At 45.2% G+C, this 20,345-nt stretch overlaps 2 protein-coding genes across 2 annotated transcripts in view; one reads left to right on the forward strand and one right to left on the reverse strand.

The window, feature by feature from the left end:
• Window positions 1-20,345, forward strand: part of LOC117441976 (zinc finger protein 721-like) — a 243,453-nt gene that overhangs the window by 78,965 nt on the left and 144,143 nt on the right. The gene's annotated exons all lie outside the window — the stretch shown is intronic.
• Window positions 11,235-20,345, reverse strand: part of LOC117441978 (zinc finger protein 678-like) — a 76,713-nt gene continuing 67,602 nt past the window's right edge. The window contains exon 5 of the mRNA XM_071202320.1: window positions 11,235-11,801. Coding sequence (XP_071058421.1) covers window positions 11,459-11,801 — 343 coding nt within the window. The 3' untranslated portion in view covers window positions 11,235-11,458. The remainder of the gene's footprint in view (window positions 11,802-20,345) is intronic.

The following is a 20,345-nucleotide window of genomic DNA, read 5'->3' on the forward strand; positions in this document are numbered from 1 at the left end:
TTAAATAACTGCTCAGCGTCTCCACCACAATCCCAATCTGCTGTGTCCTGTTTTCCTCCCCTCTGCATAACACCCATCACACATACGGAACACAACGCAGAGTCTGAGGGTGTTAAGAGTATGTTTATTTAAATGTCCTCCTCTCTACTGGCCAACACAGGGAGCATATGCTGGGTGTAGAAGTTCTCCAGGAGGAGGAGATTTCCATGCCATGCAGGGTCTTTGGGGATGGGGATGATGATCTCCTCCTTCTGGTCCACACAACAAAGTAGCAGAGACGGTCAGTATAGTCAATATGAAACTGGCAGCTTCAATCTGAAGAGCAACTAAAACAAAACACGGGAGTCTGTGCATCTGATCATCAGATCAAGGGGGGTGCTGGGGAACTCCAGTTCGAAACCCGCTCCCGCCGCCACCATATGATACTAATGTGTACCTCGATGACCTCGAGGCGTGAAGATGGACGGTGTGGCGCAGTGCGCTGTGCAATGATCATCAGATCAAGGGGTGAAACCCGCCGCTGCTGCGTCTGTAAAGCCGGTGTGTCCTTGGGCAAGACACTTCACCTGAACTTGCTCCTGTGGGTATTGTCCACAGTGACCATTGCATGTATAAAAATATGTGTAATGTGTATTTGTGAAGTGCTTTGAGCATCTGGAAAAGCACTATAATACATTTAAGGAATTAATTATTATTATTTGTGAACACTAATGTTATCCACAGCATACACAGAGACCACGAAGTTCTTAAGGAGAAAACTAGTTACTGAAACAAAACACGTTAGTGTACCTTGTTAGCTAATGTTAGCTAGCTGACATTAACGTTACACATTGCACTCATATTACTCACCGAAACCTTGTAAAGCCAGTCCCGCTGCTCTTACAGAACCGACTAACTCCCCTTTCGTGTATGTTCAGCTCTCAACGTGCCCAGACTTGTAGTGATGTTCACCTCGTTGTATACTTTTATTCTCATTCTGAAAGAAACAGGTGAAATTTGCTAACGTTACGGCCGTCTTTGTGATGGTGACGCGTATTGTGCGAGACCAGAGACCTGTAGTTCACCGAGCGGTTTCACACAAAGAAATGTGTAACTTCACAGTTTTAAGACAAATTTTTATTTTTTTGACTTGCAAAATGTTCTTTTAAATTGACAAACATCATATGAGTCATTCGTGGCACAATTCAAACGGGATCAAAAGATAACTTTTCTCTCTCCATTGACTTCAATGTATAATTTTCCGCTTCCGGGGTCCCATGGAGGCTCCCGGAAGGGGAGGGACTTCGCCTCTCTATAGACCGGAGACTATTCTTTTACCGTTCAGTTTGAATTTCACAATAAAGTTAGTAATATTTAGTTTTCACATTATTGTTTTTTATTAACTATAGACCGCTGGGTCATGTTAAGACCATCTTTTCTGTGTCGCTGTGGGGTTTTTCCATCGCTTTTGTGTTACAAATATCAAAACAATAGATAAATATATCCGTCGCAAACTAAACCAGAAACAGCAGTATATTTTATTTTGTTAACACAGTAAACTTGACAGCTTTTTAACCCAAACCACCTACTGGTTAAAGCACGTTATTACACGTTTAGAGTAATGCAATGCAGGTAGATTGTGTTGCTTTATAATGACTGTTTAAAATGCCTTTTTCTTAATGTCTTTTATTATTATTAACTACTTGTACAATATTGCCAGGTCTCCCTGTTTGAACTGGTCCCGTTTCTCCCCGCATCGTGATAACTCTCACCTCAATGACAGAGAACCAGCAGAAAGAAAACAGAAATATATTGAGGTGACTTAATAACCATCATGTAATCAAGGGGCGTCTGAAAGACACATTCACTCATTGATTATATATATGTAGTTATAAAACGGACAAGTCAAATGTCGTGAGCTATTGCTTAAATATACCAGTTTTAGTTTCACATGATGTGTAACTCTTCTCTCATCTTATTAAACATATGCATTCCTTTGTTAGTATATACGTGCTTTGTTCGTAGTTCTATGGCTGGAGGTGGAGTCCAGAGAGATGAGTTTCAGTCTGGAAGGTGTGTGAGCTTTCTGCTGTCCTGATGTCACTGGGAGCTCGTTCCACCATCTTGGAGCCAGGATAGCAAACCCACGTGTTTCTGCTGATGGGAACTTGGCCCCCTCGCAGTGCGGGTGCAGCCAAACGGTTCATTGTCAGGCTTTAGCTGTTGCTGTTACCTGAAAGGTATAAACCACATTCAAAGAGAGAAGAGGTCGTTTCCTTCCATCAGAAACTTTTAACCAGTTTCTAAGTATCGTTTGTTTCATTTCCAGCTCGTCCTGTCTTTGTTTACAACACAGACTGCTAGCTCTGAAGCTAACCAGGGTTGCCAAATGTGGGTACCTGGCTGGAGTGAGATTTTGATATTTAATTACACATATGCGCACTAAATGACTGCTATGGTGTCAGCAGCGGGACCTTAGCATATATATATATACAATATATACAAATACACAATATTGGACACAGACTATAAAGGGCTCTCAGTTTCATTCACTAATGAAATCCAAGCACATGTTTGTCTCCACTGTTTCATTGTGTGCAGAGGCCTGTCGCGATAAGCTAACAGTTGACTTATCGCTCCAATACACACCTCAAGGCTTTATATTGCAGTCTATCAGTTTGTAAGTGATGTTTTGCTGCTGCTCCAAACGCTATGCAACCACAGTCTGTTGTGGACCTCATCATGGATCTGTACATGTCTACTAATGCTTGTTTGTCTGCGCCCCAGCTGCATCCAGCTACAGCTCGCAATACATTTAATACTTTTAGCATTGTGTTTCCACTTGATTAATATGCATGTCCCATGTGTGCTTGCTATCAGACCACAGTCCTAGGTATTTGAACGCATTCAGATTTGTCATTGGACGATCATAGAGTGTTGGCTGTTGGCCATCAGTCTTGCGTTTGTTTGTAAATACCATGTAGCATGACTTGCTCTCTGACATTTTGAATCCAGTTATACGACCACCTCTCCACTTCTTTAGTCGCTCCAGCTTCTCCATTACGTATGGGGCACGTCTTCCCCTCATCCACAGAGCCCCATCCTCTGCGTGTAGAGCCCATTGGATGCATGAGTCTCAGCATGTCAACATGTCATTAATCATGATGTTAATAATATTGGACTGACTGCACTCCCTCGGGGGATACCGTTTTCTATTTCTAAATAACTGGAAACATCTGCTCCAACCTTTCCTCTAAACGTCCCGTCTGTTCAAAAGGCCCTTACCCCATTGATCATTCTCCCTCCAATACCCATTCTCCTCCATGTGATCAGTAGCCCCTCCTCCATGTGGTCAGTAGCCCCTCCTCCATGTGGTCAGTAGCCCCTCCTCCATGTGATCAGTAGCCCCTCCTCCATGTGATCAGTAGCCCCTCCTCCATGTGGTCAGTAGCCCCTCCTCCATGTGGTCAGTAGCCCCTCCTCCATGTGATCAGTAGCCCCTCCTCCATGTGATCAGTAGCCCCTCCTCCATGTGATCAGTAGCCCCTCCTCCATGTGGTCAGTAGCCCCTCCTCCATGTGGTCAGTAGCCCCTCCTCCATGTGATCAGTAGCCCCTCCTCCATGTGGTCAGTAGCCCCTCCTCCATGTGATCAGTAGCCCCTCCTCCACAGAGTCATACGCCTCTCAATGTCAACGTACACTATTGCCACTATCTCTTTCATTCTCAATGTTCCCCCACGTCATTACTCACTCTCACTAATTCCACATCCAGAGCTGACCTATCATCCTGTCTCTTCTCCTTCACCTTTTCATTCTCTGCTAGCAACTGCTGTGTTTGCTGCCTCTGGATATCACTGAGATGCTCCCCACTATGTACTGCTGCAAGTGTCCTTCCTCACATACCTGCCTTCTCTTTATCCGTCACTGCCAGCCTCTCCCCATCAACCAAAGCTGGCATTCTAATGGATTCCTTTCCCCACTCATCTGCTGAAACATGGACCAGACATCACCTGGTGTTACTCCTCTGCCAATGGTAGAACACAACTCTCTCCGCTCAGTGAAACGATAACAACGAAACATGGAGCAACAGAAGTCTGCGTTTAAATCAGGTGTGTGTGTGTGTGTGCGTGCGTGTGTGTGTAGAGGTGTGTGTGTACGTGTGGAGAGGTGTGAGTGTGTGTGTGTGTGTGTGTGTCTGTGTAGAGGTGTGTGCGTGTGTGTGTGTGTCTGTGTGTAGAGGTGTGCGTGTGTGCGTGTGTGTAGAGGTGTGCGTGTGTGCGTGTGTAGAGGTGTGTGTGTGTGTAGATGTGCGTAGAGGTGTGTGTGTGTGCGTGTAGAGGTGTGTGTGCGTGCGTGCGTGTGTGTGTGTGTAGAGGTGTGTGTGTGTGCGTGCGTAGAGGTGTGTGTGTGTGTGTGTGTGTGTGCGTGCGTGCGTGTAGAGGTGTGTGTGCGTGTAGAGGTGTGTGTGTAGAGGTGTGTGTGTGTGTGTGTGTGTGTAGAGGTGTGTGTGCGTGTGTGTTCGTAGAGGTGTGTGTGCGTGTGTATGTGTGTGTGTGTGCGTGTGTGTGTAGAGGTGTGTGTGCGTGTGTGTTCGTAGAGGTGTGTGTGTGTGTGTGTAGAGGTGTGCGTGTGTGCGTGTGTGTAGAGGTGTGCGTGTGTAGAGGTGTGTGTGTGTGTGTCTGTGTGTAGAGGTGTGTGTGTGTGTGTGTGTGTGTGTAGAGGTGTGCGTGTGTAGAGGTGTGTGTGTGTCTGTGTGTAGAGGTGTGACTGTGTGTGTGTGTGTGTCTGTGTGTAGAGGTGTGTGTGTGTGTGTGTGTGTGTGTGTAGAGGTGTGCGTGTGTGTGTGTGTAGAAGTGTGTGTGTGTGTGTGTGTGTGTTCGTAGAGGTGTGTGTGTGTGTGTGTGTGTGTGTGTGTGTGTAGAGGTGTGCGTGTGTAGAGGTGTGTGTGTGTGTGTGTCTGTGTGTAGAGGTGTGACTGTGTGTGTGTGTGTGTGTGTGTGTGTGTGTGTGTGTGTGTGTGTGTGGAGGTGTGTGTGCGTGTAGAGGTGTGTGTGTACGTGTGGAGAGGTGTGAGTGTGTGTGTGTGTGTCTGTGTAGAGGTGTGTGCGTGTGGGTGTGTGTGTGTGTGTGTGTGTGTGTGTGTGTGTGTCTGTGTGTAGAGGTGTGTGTGCGTGTGTGCGTGTGTGTAGAGGTGTGCGTGTGTAGAGGTGTGTGTGTGTGTGTGTGTGTGTGTGTGTGTGTGTGTGTGTGTGTGTGTGTGTGTGTAGATGTGCGTAGAGGTGTGTGTGCGTGTAGAGGTGTGTGTGCGTGCGTGCGTGTGTGTAGAGGTGTGTGTGTGTGCGTGCGTAGAGGTGTGTGTGTGTGTGTGCGTGCGTGTAGAGGTGTGTGTGTAGAGGTGTGTGTGTGTGTGTGTGTGTGTGTGTGTGTGTGTGTAGAGGTGTGTGTGCGTGTGTGTTCGTAGAGGTGTGTGTGCGTGTGTATGTGTGTGTGTGTGTGCGTGTGTGTGTAGAGGTGTGTGTGCGCGTGTGTGTTCGTAGAGGTGTGTGTGTGTGTGTGTGTGTAGAGGTGTGCGTGTGTGCGTGTGTGTAGAGGTGTGCGTGTGTAGAGGTGTGTGTGTGTGTCTGTGTGTAGAGGTGTGTGGTGTGTGTGTGTGTGTGTGTAGAGGTGTGTGTGTAGAGGTGTGTGTGTGGGTGTGTGTGTGTGTGTGTGTGTGAGAGGTGTGTGTGCGTGTGTGTTCGTAGAGGTGTGTGTGCGTGTGTATGTGTGTGTGTGTGTGCGTGTGTGTGTAGAGGTGTGTGTGCGTGTGTGTTCGTAGAGGTGTGTGTGTGTGTGTGTGTGTAGAGGTGTGCGTGTGTGCGTGTGTGTAGAGGTGTGCGTGTGTAGAGGTGTGTGTGTGTGTGTCTGTGTGTAGAGGTGTGTGTGTGTGTGTGTGTGTGTGTGAGGTGTGCGTGTGTAGAGGTGTGTGTGTGTCTTGTGTAGGAGGTGTACTGTGGTGTGTGTGTGTGTCTGTGTGTAGAGGTGTGTGTGTGTGTGTGTGTGTGTAGAGGTGTGCGTGTGTGTGTGTGTAGAAGTGTGTGTGTGTGTGTGTGTGTTCGTAGAGGTGTGTGTGTGTGTGTGTGTGTGTGTGTGTGTGTAGAGGTGTGCGTGTGTGCGTGTGTGTAGAGGTGTGCGTGTGTAGAGGTGTGTGTGTGTGTGTGTCTGTGTGTAGAGGTGTGACTGTGTGTGTGTGTGTGTGTGTGTGTGTGTGTACGTGTGGAGAGGTGTGAGTGTAGAGGTGTGTGTGTGTGTCTGTGTAGAGGTGTGTGCGTGTGTGTGTGTGTGTGTGTGTGTGTGTGTGTGTGTGTGTCTGTGTGTAGAGGTGGTGTGCGTGTGTGCGTGTGTGTAGAGGTGTGCGTGTGTAGAGGTGTGTGGTGTGTGTGTGTGGTGTGTGTGTGTGTGTGTGTGTGTGTGTGTAGATGTGCGTAGAGGTGTGTGTGCGTGTAGAGGTGTGTGTGCGTGCGTGCGTGTGTGTAGAGGTGTGTGTGTGTGCGTGCGTAGAGGTGTGTGTGTGTGTGTGCGTGCGTGTAGAGGTGTGTGTGTAGAGGTGTGTGTGTGTGTGTGTGTAGAGGTGTGTGTGCGTGTGTGTTCGTAGAGGTGTGTGTGCGTGTGTATGTGTGTGTGTGTGTGCGTGTGTGTGTAGAGGTGTGTGTGCGCGTGTGTGTTCGTAGAGGTGTGTGTGTGTGTGTGTGTGTGTGTGTGTAGAGGTGTGCGTGTGTGCGTGTGTGTAGAGGTGTGCGTGTGTAGAGGTGTGTGTGTGTGTCTGTGTGTAGAGGTGTGTGTGTGTGTGTGTGTGTGTGTGTGTAGAGGTGTGTGTGTGTGTGTGTGTGTGTAGAAGTGTGTGTGTGTGTGTTCGTAGAGGTGTGTGTGTGTGTGTGTGTAGAGGTGTGCGTGCGTGCGTGTGTGTAGAGGTGTGCGTGTGTAGAGGTGTGTGTGTGTGTGTGTCTGTGTGTAGAGGTGTGACTGTGTGTGTGTGTGTGTGTGTGTGTGTGTGTGTGTGTGTGTGTGTGTGTGTGTGTGTGTGTGTGTGTGTGTGTGTGTGTGTGTGTGTGTGTGTGTGTGTGTGTGTGGGGCTGAAACACACCCGCTGCCTCCTGGTGCTGCCTCCTGGTGCTGCAGTGAAGGAGGTGTCTTCCATGAAGCAGCTGGGCAGCAGATACTGTGAGAGTCACAGACATGAATACAGAGGTCAAGGCAGACTGGTGCAGTCTCTCCTGATTGGCCGATCCGGTGGTTAAACATATAGCTCTACATCCCTGGCCGACATGTCCTTCAAATGAAGTCAGAGTTCCACATTTTAATTAATTCACTGCCTTTCCAGCTCCTCGTGCAGCTGACTGTTCCAGGTCTATCCAGGTTCATGGTGCGATGCATAAGCTTCACACCGAGAGACTGAACCTGGATCTTCCTTTACCTTCTGTTTGATGTTATGTTTTATTAACTACACCACTGGTTTTCAACCCGCGCCGCCTAGTGGCGAAAGCACGTTATTGCAGGTTGTTGTTGAAGAAGTTTTATTCGATGAAAACATTTAAATATTAAGAGTAGCCTGCATACACAATAGAACATATCAAGAAGATACTGTAGTGATCTCTACAATGAAACAGTTGGTGCAGGACGTCCAAAGATATCAACAGGAGGAAGTGCAAAACAGACCAACTGGGCTTTATTTAAACATTAAAGATTACTTTAAGTTAAGGTCTTCTTGAATAAGGAAAACACGTTGGGGTTATCCACAGATAAATATGAAGTCTGACAAAGTACTTAACGTCCAATCTATTGCATAGTTTATTTTGGCACTTGACAATCACCTTCCCTGACTTTGAGTCAGGGAAGGTGATTGATCGATGGATTCTGCCATATTTGCAACATGTGCTGTCCCATTCCAGTTTGGAAAGTCTGCCGTGGCTCCATTCCATTTCAAAGAGCTGTTGACGCTCAGCGTAACCGCACTGCCACTCCAACATCCAATCACAGGGCTTGATGACTAATCACGGGGTTTGTAAAGCAAGGCGGATGTTGTAGTCCCAAACGATAGCTGGGGATTCTGGGTAGTGTAGTGCCTTCGGAAACTGTAGTGTCAAACCTCCTATTTGTTGCATGATGTAATGGAAACTTCTGTGTACCTTATTTATATGAATAGTGCAATATCAGGGTCTATGCAGGAATCCTGAAGTCAGATTTAATACCTTTGAAGACCTTTAAGACCCTTTCCATACATTTAAAGACCTCATCGCAACTTCCAGTTCTAACCGGTTCCATTGTCACACTTTACCTCACATGTACTATATTGATTAGCTAAACAGAGTGCAGACAGACTAGCCTCCTCTCTTTAAAATAGCAGATCTCTGTGACCGGATATCGTTTGGCTTAGACCCCGGCCCCACGAGGACGCATACAGTAAAACGCAAACGCAAAAAAGTCTTCCGTTCACACGCATTCGATTCATTAACGCGTCCGTTCACACTAGACCACTGGAAACGCTGTAGTACATATGCCAGGCCTGTAAGTGGCGCTGCTGCCGCCACAAAATACACCAAAAGCAGCGAAGAAGACCCCGGAGCATGGTTGCCCTTCTGTTTATTCTCCGCGGTGGACGGCGTGTTCTCCTGCTGTATATCTCTCAGGTATACCCCCCCCCCCCCCCACCGAGCGGAGCAACGAAACTTAAAATAAGAAGCAGCATTTTATGGCACGCTATGCATGGGGCCACCTTTACCTCTTTCACACCAACGCAACTCCGGTTCAAGCTCCGTGCTAGAGCTTTTCAGGTTCAGAACCAGTTCTTCGGTTTAGCTCTGGCTCTTTTCACACCGCCCAGAGTCCGACTGGTAATGCGTCGTTGCCTCATCGTTTGCGTCATGGCGTAACCGTCTGCGTGCCTGCTTCATAAAGCCAAACTGCGCGGATGAAATCAGTTGCATTCATTTCTTATGGCTCTATCTGCAGCTTTTACGGAGTCATTTCTGTGGTTTAGTTATATTCTTATAAAAAAGTGTACTCGTGTCAATAAAGGTTTTTTTGAAACACAACTGCTTCCGAGGTCGGTCTTATTTCTTAAGGTGGACTGAACCATGAGTGTGGAGTAACTTTGTATCTTTCATTTAAATGAACTGTAACCTTCACCCAGGAATGTAACAGCTGTTCTCAAATGAACACGTGAAGTAAAGTTTAATATTTATAGTTTTATAGATGTATAATGAGGTTATCAACGTGAATGCTCAGGTTCCACCTTAACACGCAGACACGTTGCTTCACCATGAGCAGAAACCTTTATATATACAGTCTATGGCAGAAACTCTGAAACTCTTGTTAAGTTTCTCCATCGTTGTGTACAAACTGGATAAAACGCCGGCTTGTTGTTGTTGTTCAGGAGTTGATCTGCCCCTGCCCCCGCCTCGACGTAAAGCGTGCCGTATGCGGTGCTTTTGCTCTGGCCGGACAATTTGTTGGTGCTTGAAACGAACCGGATTCCGGAGCTAAGAGACTGCTCCGCTGCGGTGTGAAGAGGAAAACCCAACCACACCAGTGTTGTAGTCAAGTCACCAATTCACGAGTCCAAGTCACCCTCGAGTCACCACTCTTCGAGTCCGAGTCCAAGTCCGAGTCACCAAGGGAGAGTCGTAGTCGAGTCCGAGTCCGAGTCACCCAAGGAGTGTCCAAGTCGAGTCCGAGTCATCATTACCTGTGTTCGAGTCCGAGTCCAATTCCGAGTCACTTAAGAAGAGTCTAAGTCAAGTCCGAGTCATCATTACCTGTGTTGCTCGAGTCCGAGTCCAATTCACTTAAGAAGAGTCCAAGTCAAGTCCGAGTCACAAGTCTTCATGTATTAATCTTCGTGGATATATGTTTTGAAATGTAGCTGCTCCTCTACATTGCTGTTATCCTGTCTATTGAACTGCTGTGAAGCGAGTTTGGCTACAATTCTTGTAATAGGTGCTATACAAATATAAAGCTTATTTCTAATATTAATATTATATATAAATAAACTATATTTAAAATGAGTTACCTTTTAGAGAAGTGATTATATTTGTATGCCAATATTTTCCTATGGTAAAGTTTTGCACTTTTATTTTGATAGTAATAAGATTGGGACTCTTATTTTGAAGGAACTTTTACGGGTTAAATCAGTTTACCATAAAGATTTAGCCCCAGAAAGCACATGGCTACTTAGCATGCAAAATGACATCATTCTGCATGTTAAGTAGCCATGTGCTTTCGTGTTATCGGCTGAATCTTTATTTACTGATTAGATCACGTTACTCTGATGATAGTGTTCAAGACAGCCTATATGTCTGAACTCGATCCTTAGAGTAATGTGTTACGGAGCCTTCTCTTCTATATTGTTTCCACATAACGAGCATTTTGCTCTTTCCCAATGTGGAAGCAGAATGTGTGAAAGCATACAGCATGATACGGGGTGTGTCTCTAGACATCTCTAGACTGGAACAGCGGGGCCCAGTACGTGAACTCGCCATACAGGATAGAGGACATCAGACTCCAGAGAAAATGTGCTCGAGTCCGAGTCCAAGTCGGAGCGTCAATGTACGAGTCGAGTCCGAGTCATCGTGGGGGGGGGAATTCACGAGTCCGAGTCCGAGTCCAAGTCATCCTGTGCGAGAATTCACGAGTCCAAGTCCGAGACGCGTCAATCAGTGCGCGAGTCCGAGTCAAGTCACGAGTCCCGAAAATCGGCACTCAAGTCCGACTCGAGTACTCCATCTCTGGTACAAACTGGATAAAACGCCGGCTTGTTGTTGTTGTTCAGGAGTTGATCTGTCTCTGCCCCCGCCTCGACGTAAGCGTGACGTATGCAGTGCTTTTGCTCTGGCCGGACAATTTGTTGGTGCTTGAAACGAACCGGATTCCGGAGCTAAGAGACTGCTCCGCTGCGGTGTGAAGAGGAAAACCCAGGTGCTTTTCAAGCTCCGAACCGGCCCTGAAACACCGTTGGTGTGAATGAGGTACCAGAGCCTCTCAGCCTGATACCTTGAGGGGGTTTCCCGACATGTCGTTGCAGTAAATGAAAGGGTGTTTCATGTTGTCGTTGCTGTGGACCTTCTTAATACCTTGGAAAATATCGTTTAATAGCCTTCATTTTCGCTAAATTGATCAACTTGTAATACTTTTTAAGACCCCGCGGAAACCCTGAATGTTATTTTGAACACTTGGTGGTGGGGAAAAAAGGATTACCCAACACAAGGCCAATAGATGGGAATTGTTTATTGTAAACTGTGAAAAAAACTAAACATGCTTAATTGCGGCTCCTACACTCTGAAACCCACTATGGTTTTTTTTCTGAGTGAACACGAAGATGTGATTTGAGAGCACATGATGTAGTGAAAGTTTTCCCACACTCTTCACAGCTGTAAGGTTTTTCTCCAGTGTGAATACGTTGATGTGTTTTGAGAGCACCTGATGTAGTGAAAGTTGTCCCACACTCTACACACCAGTAAGGTTTTTCTCCAGTGTGAATAGGTGATGTGATTTGAGATCACCTGATTGAGTGAAAGTTTTCCCACACTCTTCACACCAGTAAGGTTTTTCTCCAGTGTGAATACGTTGATGTCTTTTGAGATGACTTGATCTAGTGAAAGTTGTCCCACACTCTTCACAGCTGTACGTTTTTTCTCCTGTGTGAATACGTTGATGTCTTTTGAGATGACTTGATCTAGTGAAAGTTGTCCCACACTCTTCACAGCTGTACGGTTTTTCTCCTGTGTGAATACGCAGGTGGCGCTTTAAATGTCCAGATGATGTAAAGGATTTGTCACATTGCTGACAGCTGTGACCTCTCTCTCTTCCTTTCGGTTTCTAGAACAGACGGACAGAGAAAGAGAGAAAGTCAATCTAAAAAGCATAAATACACAAGTTAACACAATAAAAACTCACTTAATATAAACCTTGAATTAACAAAATACTACTTATCAACTGTTTGTCTTTATTATATTTGATACAGTAATACAGCAATATTCTAACCAAAGTATATACCAGAGGTGGGGGACTCGAGTCACATGACTTGACTCGAGTCACATGACTTGACTTGCCTATTTTTTGACTTGAGACTTGCTTGACTAACATTGATAAAAGACTCGACTTGACTTTGAATTCATGACCTGAGACTTAGGCTTGAGACAGACGACTCGAAAGGACTTTACTTTTTAAAATAGAATATTTGCATTTGTATTGTACGAAGCCCCTAGAGGGCAATGAAAGAAAAAAAAGAGAGAGAAAGTATCTCGTTCGCAGGAGAAAGTAGGAAGTGGAGCGCACAGGAGACGGCCGTTTCATTGCAGACTGTTATGTTTATGTGGGGAAATACATACATTATTTGAGATATATTTCAAACTCGGACTTCATTTTAGGGACATTTGGGGCAGGGGTGTAGAGTTATTTGTTCTCACAAACCTGCGCTCATTGAGCAACAACGTGGACACACTAAGGACACACACAAGGTACTGTCATGAATTTCTCGAGGCCTCTTGATTATGTTTCACGGAAAGTTGGCTCCAATCTACGATGCTGCAACTCAGCCACCGATGCACCGGCAATAGTGCTCGGGACATGAAGCAATGTCGCCTGGAGACTGTTACCTGGGTTCCAGCAGTGTGTTAGGGATCACAGCAGGAAAGACACTATCCTGGACAAATGCTTTGTTAATGATAAATAAACGCCACACCTATGCAAGAGCCCTCTTCCTAGACTTCTCAGCAGCAACACAATACAAGCAGACATAGTGCTGCGTACCGGTACGCCGAACCGGTACTGGACTTGTCAAAAGTTTCGGTTCAAGTCCGGTTAAAACCGGACTCGCAAAAAAACTAGCACTTACATATATTCTGGTGTCTGTGGTTATTTAAACATTCCCTGATAAACGTTATTCAGCGTCAATAAATGAGTGCTAATCCCAGTGTACTCGTTGTACAACATCACATGTCATTTCACCTTCGATTCACGGTTTGAAAACGTAGCATTTCGCCACATGCTAATGCTAACCGGAACTGAATGATTTTCAGAATAAAAGTATTAAGTTAATAGTGTGAACTTCCCGTTTTTTAAGAATAAAACTGATTTAAATTAAATAGTGTATTTAATTCAAAATTACGCCATATCAACATTGACAGTATGTATGTACAACACTATGTATGTAGTATGTACTCCTGTATAATGTACACATGTAGAGTTGTAGAAAAGACATGGTGTACAGACAGTACAGTACACTCTGACTGTACAGCCACTACAGTGTATACTGTACATAGTAGGTGTGTAACAGTGTAATGCGTATAGTCTACTCTACACTCTACCTTCAGCAACGCTTTAGGGATTTAGGCTCAGTCAGCTCAGGGACTGTTTGGTTACTTTAGTTTAGTAAATGAAATAAATGTTTGAACTTTGTAGTCGTTCACTGTAGTTGCTGTCATAAGTCATTTGTAGACTAAGTGGCAAACAGTGTTTTTTTTACATTTGTACTTTGTAGAGAAATGTGGACACAAGTTGGAAGGGAGCGCAATAAACCTGATGAGTTTGAATTTGATGAGTTAATTTTAAATTAATAATTAGCTCACAATAAGTTCACTTTAGTTACTCACACAACTTGACACAAGCCATGGGTTCAGGTCCGGAGTTATGAGTCTGGACCTGAACCTGAACCTCTGGACTTGAGTCCGGACCTGAACCTGAATGTGAGTCCAGGTACGCAGCTCCAAGCAGACATCTTGGTGTCAAAAATGGCCAAAATGGAAGTAAATCCATCCCTGATTTACTGGTATGCTGCTTTCCTCACCAGGAGAGAGCAACTTGACCAAACCCTGTCATCACAACCAATGTAGGGCCCCAGGGCTGTGGGAGTTCAGCTGTGCTCTCAGCTTCTTTTAGCTTCTTTTGATGACTTTACTGAACTGCTGCCTATAGTGTGATTTGACTTTGACCGTCTAGTCATTGTTGGTGATTTTAACATCCATGTTGACAACCCCCAGGACAGAGGGGCTAAAGAACTGTTTTTGTGTTCTTGATACCTATGGTGGGGACCCTCTCATGACATCCAACTATAGGCCCATCAGTATCTTACCCATAGTATCCAAGGTATTTGAGAAATTGATTGCCAAACAAATCATCAATCATCTCAACAACAGCTCCTTGTGTTCAAATTGAGAACCATAAGTCTAGTGTTTGTCAACTGGAGTACCACAGGGCTCTGTATTGGGCCCAATCCTGTTTAGTATGTACATAAATGATCTGCCTTCTGTGTGTGGAGAATGTGATGTATTAATGTATGCTGATGATACAGTTGTTTTTACTCATGGCAGAACCGCAGAAGAGGCTGCTACCAAGGTCACTGATGTGTTGGAGAATACTACATCCTGGCTTACCAATAATTGTTTGCAACCAAATGTCTCAAAGACAGTGTGTATGTTCTTCTCCAAGGACCACAGCATTATAACAGAACAAGATGTTTTATTTTCTGGAAGGAGACTTCAGGTCGTCTCGGAGTACAAGTACTGAGGAGTACATATTGACACAAACCTCAATTTAAAACCCATATCAAAAAGGTCTGCAATAAAGTAAAGTTCAATCTGTGAAATTACAGATACATTAGAAACTTGCTATCATCTGCAGCAGCTAAGCTATACCTTCACTCCATGGTCCTCTCCCACATCTACTACTGTCTGATCAGCTGGTCTGATGCTCACTCTGCAGCTCTAAGGCCACTGGAATCACTGTATAAACAAGCACTCAGAACACGAGACACAAAGCCATTCCGGTATCATCATTGTCACATTGTTAAAAAGTATAATCTGTTCAGCTGGGGAAATCTCATAGTTTACAAAAACATCTGCTTAGTTTATAAGACCACTTGTGGGTTGGCTCCTCCTCCTCTGGCTGCATCAGCCTAAAGCCCACCTCAACCAGGGCTACTCGAGGTGCGGCTAGGGGAGACGCACCATCCCATTTAGGAAGAGCGCATTCAGCCAGGCTGTCTTTCATTCCACGCATCCCATCAATGGAATTCAATACCTCAACCAATGAGAGTCCTCATCCTACTACACATTCAAGCACAGTGTTACAAAGTGGCTCATTGATAACCAACAGTGTCAGCACTGATGTGTGGGTGTAGGTGTGTGTATGAGTGCGTATTGTACATTTTGTATTTATTATCATGACTTGCTCTCATCTGTATTCAGTGATGTCATCTATTGTAAATATGTACAATGGTATAACAATGTCGTGGTATTTTTATTATTGCTTTTAGGATGTCACCATCTGGCAAAGGGACTATCGGTGAAAACTAGCCTGTTGGCTAATGGAGTACTTTGACATGTTTTTAATATGTTGCTTAATGAACACTGTCCCTTGTTTTAAATAGATCAATTCAATGGACTGACTCAGCATGTGACGGAGTCAAACATAGAGATAAGCTCATCAGCACTAAAAGCACAGTTCATCTCTAATTTACAGATCAGAGAAGCATTAAAAACATCAGAAAACTGTGAGGCCGTCAATGGGTTAATTAAACGCAGACGACATGCAGGGGCTCGCGACTCGAGCCCTGCGCTAGGGATCGAGGTTGTAAACACAACAGGTAAATGGTCTGAGATACCTGTTGCTTCACAGATTTCATCCACAAATACAGATAGTCCGAACGATAATACTAAATCTAAAATGTGTCCTTTTTCGTGTGTTGGGCCAGCCACGGACTGAACTAGACCAAAAGAATTGAGGAGATTTAAAAAGTCCCTAACCAGGGGTTTTGACTCGCAACACACATGCACATTAAAATCTCCGGAGATCAAAACACGATCATATTTCACCATGATCCCGGACAGAAAGTCAGAAAAGTCATTTATGAAGTCCTTATTGCATTTTGGTGGACGATATACAACAGCGCAGAGCACAGGCGAGGCCGGATTCAGTTCAAACAGCTGTAACTCAAAGCTAGCGTAGCTTGTTACAGGGTGAAGCAATCTGCATTGGAGGCTAGCTCTAAACACTGATGCTATGCCCCCACCATGGCCGGTGGTACGGGGGGAGCTGAAGAAAGTACAGTCAGGAGGAACAAGTTCAGAGAACGGAGTATACTCGCCAGCATGGACCCAGGTCTCCGTCAGAAACATGAAGTCCAGTTGACGAGAGGTGAAGAAGTCATTGAGCAGAAACGTCTTGTTAGCTATTGACCTAGCATTAAGCAAGGCCATGCTAAGTTGACGCTCCGGCTCCGGTCTGGCAGAAGGTGTAGAGCGTCTCAGCTGACGAAGATTAGCGGGCTGGACACCGCGCGGGCCGGTCAGTCCGGCTGGAGGAGCTGGAGGGGCTGCCAGCGGAACCAGCAGAGGCCGCAGCTCCGGAAGAATACCCCGAATCCAATGATGTCGTGCAGCGGGAGGGCCGTGGCATCCGAGGCGTGAAGAAGCAGCAGAAGAATCCCTCAGGTATGTCCTTAGGTGGACCAGCGCACCAGCGCGCTTTCCCCGGCGTCTGAAGCGCTTTCGGTGAGGCTGCCGTCGAAGGTATGAGGGAATATCCCACAGTAGAGGGGACGACGATGATGTATGGTAGTCGGATGTGAGTTTGGGCAGCAGTATCAACTCCAATGAGGGTCTGAGGTGGAGGAGAGCTTGGCGATCATAGGTGAGCAGAGCAGACACATTCTGACAAACATAGAAAATAAACAGGATAGCTAGTCCTAAACTCAGGGAGCGGCGGGCCGACACAGGCGCCATCTTGTTGTGGTCTTGTTGAGGTACAGACATTTATCATTTGGAATTGTAAATTGGACGACAGTCTTTCTTCTCCGACATCATTGCCAAAAACAAAAACAATGCTACCGTGGACAGACTCTAACCCCCCAGTGTCAGTATCCCCCCACTCAGAACACCAGACCAGCAGTCAGTGCCTCTGCATCAGGTACAGCAGATGTGTTGTCTCCGTGTCCACCTAACATCAATTCAGACACCATGACACAGTTCCATCAGATTAATGATAGAAACCTAGAGGACATTATTCAACTTCTGAAGTCCTCCAAAGATGCTTTTCCTTGCATGGCCTCAGATCTACTTCACATAGTAAACAAGTCTCTTCACTCAGGTGTTTTTCCACAGGCCCTGAACACTGCAGTCATTAAACCGCTCTTAAAAAAGAATAATCTAGATCAGGGGTAGCCAACACGGTGCCCGTGGGCACTCAGTCGCCCGCAGGGTCAACGTGAGGCGCCACGTAGATCACGTTACTCTGATGATCGTGTTCAAGACAGCCTATATGTCTGAACTCGATCCTTAGAGTAATGTGTTACGGAGCCTTCTCTTCTATATTGTTTCCACATAACGAGCATTTTGCTCTTTCCCAATGTGGAAGCAGAATGTGTGAAAGCATACAGCATGATACGGGGTGTGTCTCTAGATATCTCTAGACTGGAACAGCGGGGCCCAGTACGTGAACTCGCCATACAGGATAGAGGACATCAGACTCCAGAGAAAATGTGCTCGAGTCCGAGTCCAAGTCGGAGCGTCAATGTACGAGTCGAGTCCGAGTCATCGTGGGGGGGGGAATTCACGAGTCCGAGTCCGAGTCCAAGTCATCCTGTGCGAGAATTCACGAGTCCAAGTCCGAGACGCGTCAATCAGTGCGCGAGTCCGAGTCAAGTCACTCGCCAAGAAAATCCAAAATGTATAAAATACACACCAAAAAAAAGGAAATGTAATTAAAAGAATCTACCCCATGCATAAACGAAACCTAAATCATAGCGAACTCTATCTACTTACTATAACTCTATATCTATCTAACACCCCTCCTCCCCCCCACTATGAATATCGACCAATCACGTTCTTGCTTGATTTCCGGGAACAGCGTTGCAGTCGGGAAGAAAAGCAATGTGGCACCTCCCCGCTGATTTTCCTTCTGGCAGAATCTACACATCAGCCCCATTGAACAGCCTATCATGCCAGATACAACACATGAGGGCCAGAGTTTTACTCTGTGTGTTGTAACTTGCATATATATTTATTCCACTTGACGCACAGACACGGCGTAAACTCCACTGGGGACATGTCCACTTTACAAATATGTTTATTATTTTTTTTTAACGCATGCCGTCATCGCCACGGAGGAGCACTCAGAGAGAGATAATTCCAATGTGTACACTAGGACAGTACAAAAAACAGTTTAAAAGGGGAGTGATTAGTAAAATATGCATAAATAAAAAGAAAGAACGCTAACTAGGTAACACAAGATATGAATAAACAAGTTTAAATGATTTGTTATTGGTTGTGATATTCTAAAAATGTTTGGATTATTGAAAAGTATACAGCTCCCTTTCATCTGAGTGTTGAGAGCTTTATCCATAAATTCATTTTGTGCTCAAAGTGCACCAGATTGATGCATTTCACTTCAACATTTAAAAAAAAATCTTCCCGGGATTGCTCCCATAGGAGGTGAGGCCCCCCCCTACAGGATGTGAGGCCCCCCCCTACAGGATGTGAGGCCCACCCCCAAATAAAGCAGGTTAAAATAATTAAATTGCATACATTTTCTTTTAGTAAACACTGAAAACGGGTCCCACAGGCCCAAACAGCACACAAAGGGTAAAGGTAGCATATAATAATGTTAAAATGTGCTAAATATATACACTGCAAAAAACACTGCAAAAAAAAGAAAAGAAAAGAGGAGTAAAAGTAGCCCCCGACTTGTTTTATTTTTTGAAAGTAGCCCTCATCCTAAAAAAGGTTGGTGACCCCTGATCTAGATGCTTCAGTAATGACCAATTACAGGCCCATATCAAACCTCCCATTTCTAGGTACGATCATTGAACAAGTAGTTTTTCAACAGTTGAGTAATTTCTTGCATGTAAATAACTGTTTGGATGTGTTCCAGCCAGGCTTTCGTCCAAACCACAGCACTGAGACTGCTCTTGGAAAGGTCTTCAATGACATCCACTTATGGCGCCTTTCCACTGCAGGGCCTCGCACGGCTTAGCACGGTATAGTTAGGCCTTGGTAGGCCAGGCTCACTTTATGCTGCGTTTCCAATACAGTTTAGGAACTGGGGCAGTAACTATAGTAACGCAGTGTAGGCGGAGCCGTGACGTCATCTTCAAAGTGTGTCACTACCCGATCTGCAGCTCTGCCCCATCTGCAGTGCGCATGTGCGAGATGGTCCGCCAGTTTTGACAACTCCATACGGCAACTCTAATGGGACATTTGACACAGTGGCGTTTGGCAAAGCAGAAAAAGAACACTCAAAAAACCCCACAATATTAATCTGAACGAGAGAGACGAGTTATTGTTATTACAACGTGACTTCACTATTATTGAGCAACTCCTTTTGTTGGGTCATTTTATTGGGTTAAGTGCATTGTCAGAATAAGTGAGAAATGGATGTAACTTCTGTTGGACAGCCATCACACATGCTGAAGAAATATTGACTGAATGTATGCAATATGTATGGCATTCATAATTTATATCTAATTACATTAACTGTGAATGTCCTTCATTTTATTTCAAATAACAAAATATTTTAATAAAGATATTTGAGAGTTTATGACTCGCGCATGCACGATGCAAATCGGGCAGCCGTCTAGACGTCAAATGTCCTATTAGAGTTTCCGTATGGAGTTGTCAAATATGGCGGAAGCTAAACAAGTACAAACCACAGACTGTCCGTGTCATGGCGAATACAGTCGCTGCTTTATTTATGTCTCAGTATATGGTAGGGGTGTAACGGTTCACAAACATTTTGGTTCCGTACGTACCTCGGGTTTTAGGTCACGGTTCAGTCCGGTACGTTTTCGGTACCGCAGAAACAATTATCACAAAACATAAAATATATAGTTTTTAATTTATTATTAAACTGAATATTCACTCAAATAAATACAGAATCTAATGAAATGAACATTGAGGTGCAGCTTGTGGATGAACTGAAATAACCTGCATCTGAACTGCACTGTTCCTGAGCAGCAGCTTGGCATCAGGACTTGCTTGTCGTTGTGTTTTCATGTCGTCTAAAGAAAGATGAACTCGTCCACATGGCTGCAGAAAGGGCAGATCTGCTGGCACTAGCATGTCTCCTGCTGTGGAGAACACCCTCTCTAGGGACAGAGGCAGCACAGCCAGGTAGCGCTTTGCTACCATGGCAACACGAGGATGCTTGGCGTTGGTAATAGCTCTGGCTCGGTCTGAACTCTCTGCGAGCGGTGGAGGCTACATGCTAGCGGGAGTTGGGTTTGCACTTCAGTCTGTTTTCTTTTGGTACCGGTGATATTCACGTTCGGTGATGCCTTTTCAAATGAGTGAAAGTTCGATGTATTGCCAGCCGCGTAACGTATAACTGGATAGTATCT

The sequence above is a fragment of the Pseudochaenichthys georgianus genome, unplaced genomic scaffold, assembly GCF_902827115.2.
Source record: "Pseudochaenichthys georgianus unplaced genomic scaffold, fPseGeo1.2 scaffold_224_arrow_ctg1, whole genome shotgun sequence".
NCBI classification, from domain to species: Eukaryota; Metazoa; Chordata; class Actinopteri; order Perciformes; family Channichthyidae; genus Pseudochaenichthys; species Pseudochaenichthys georgianus.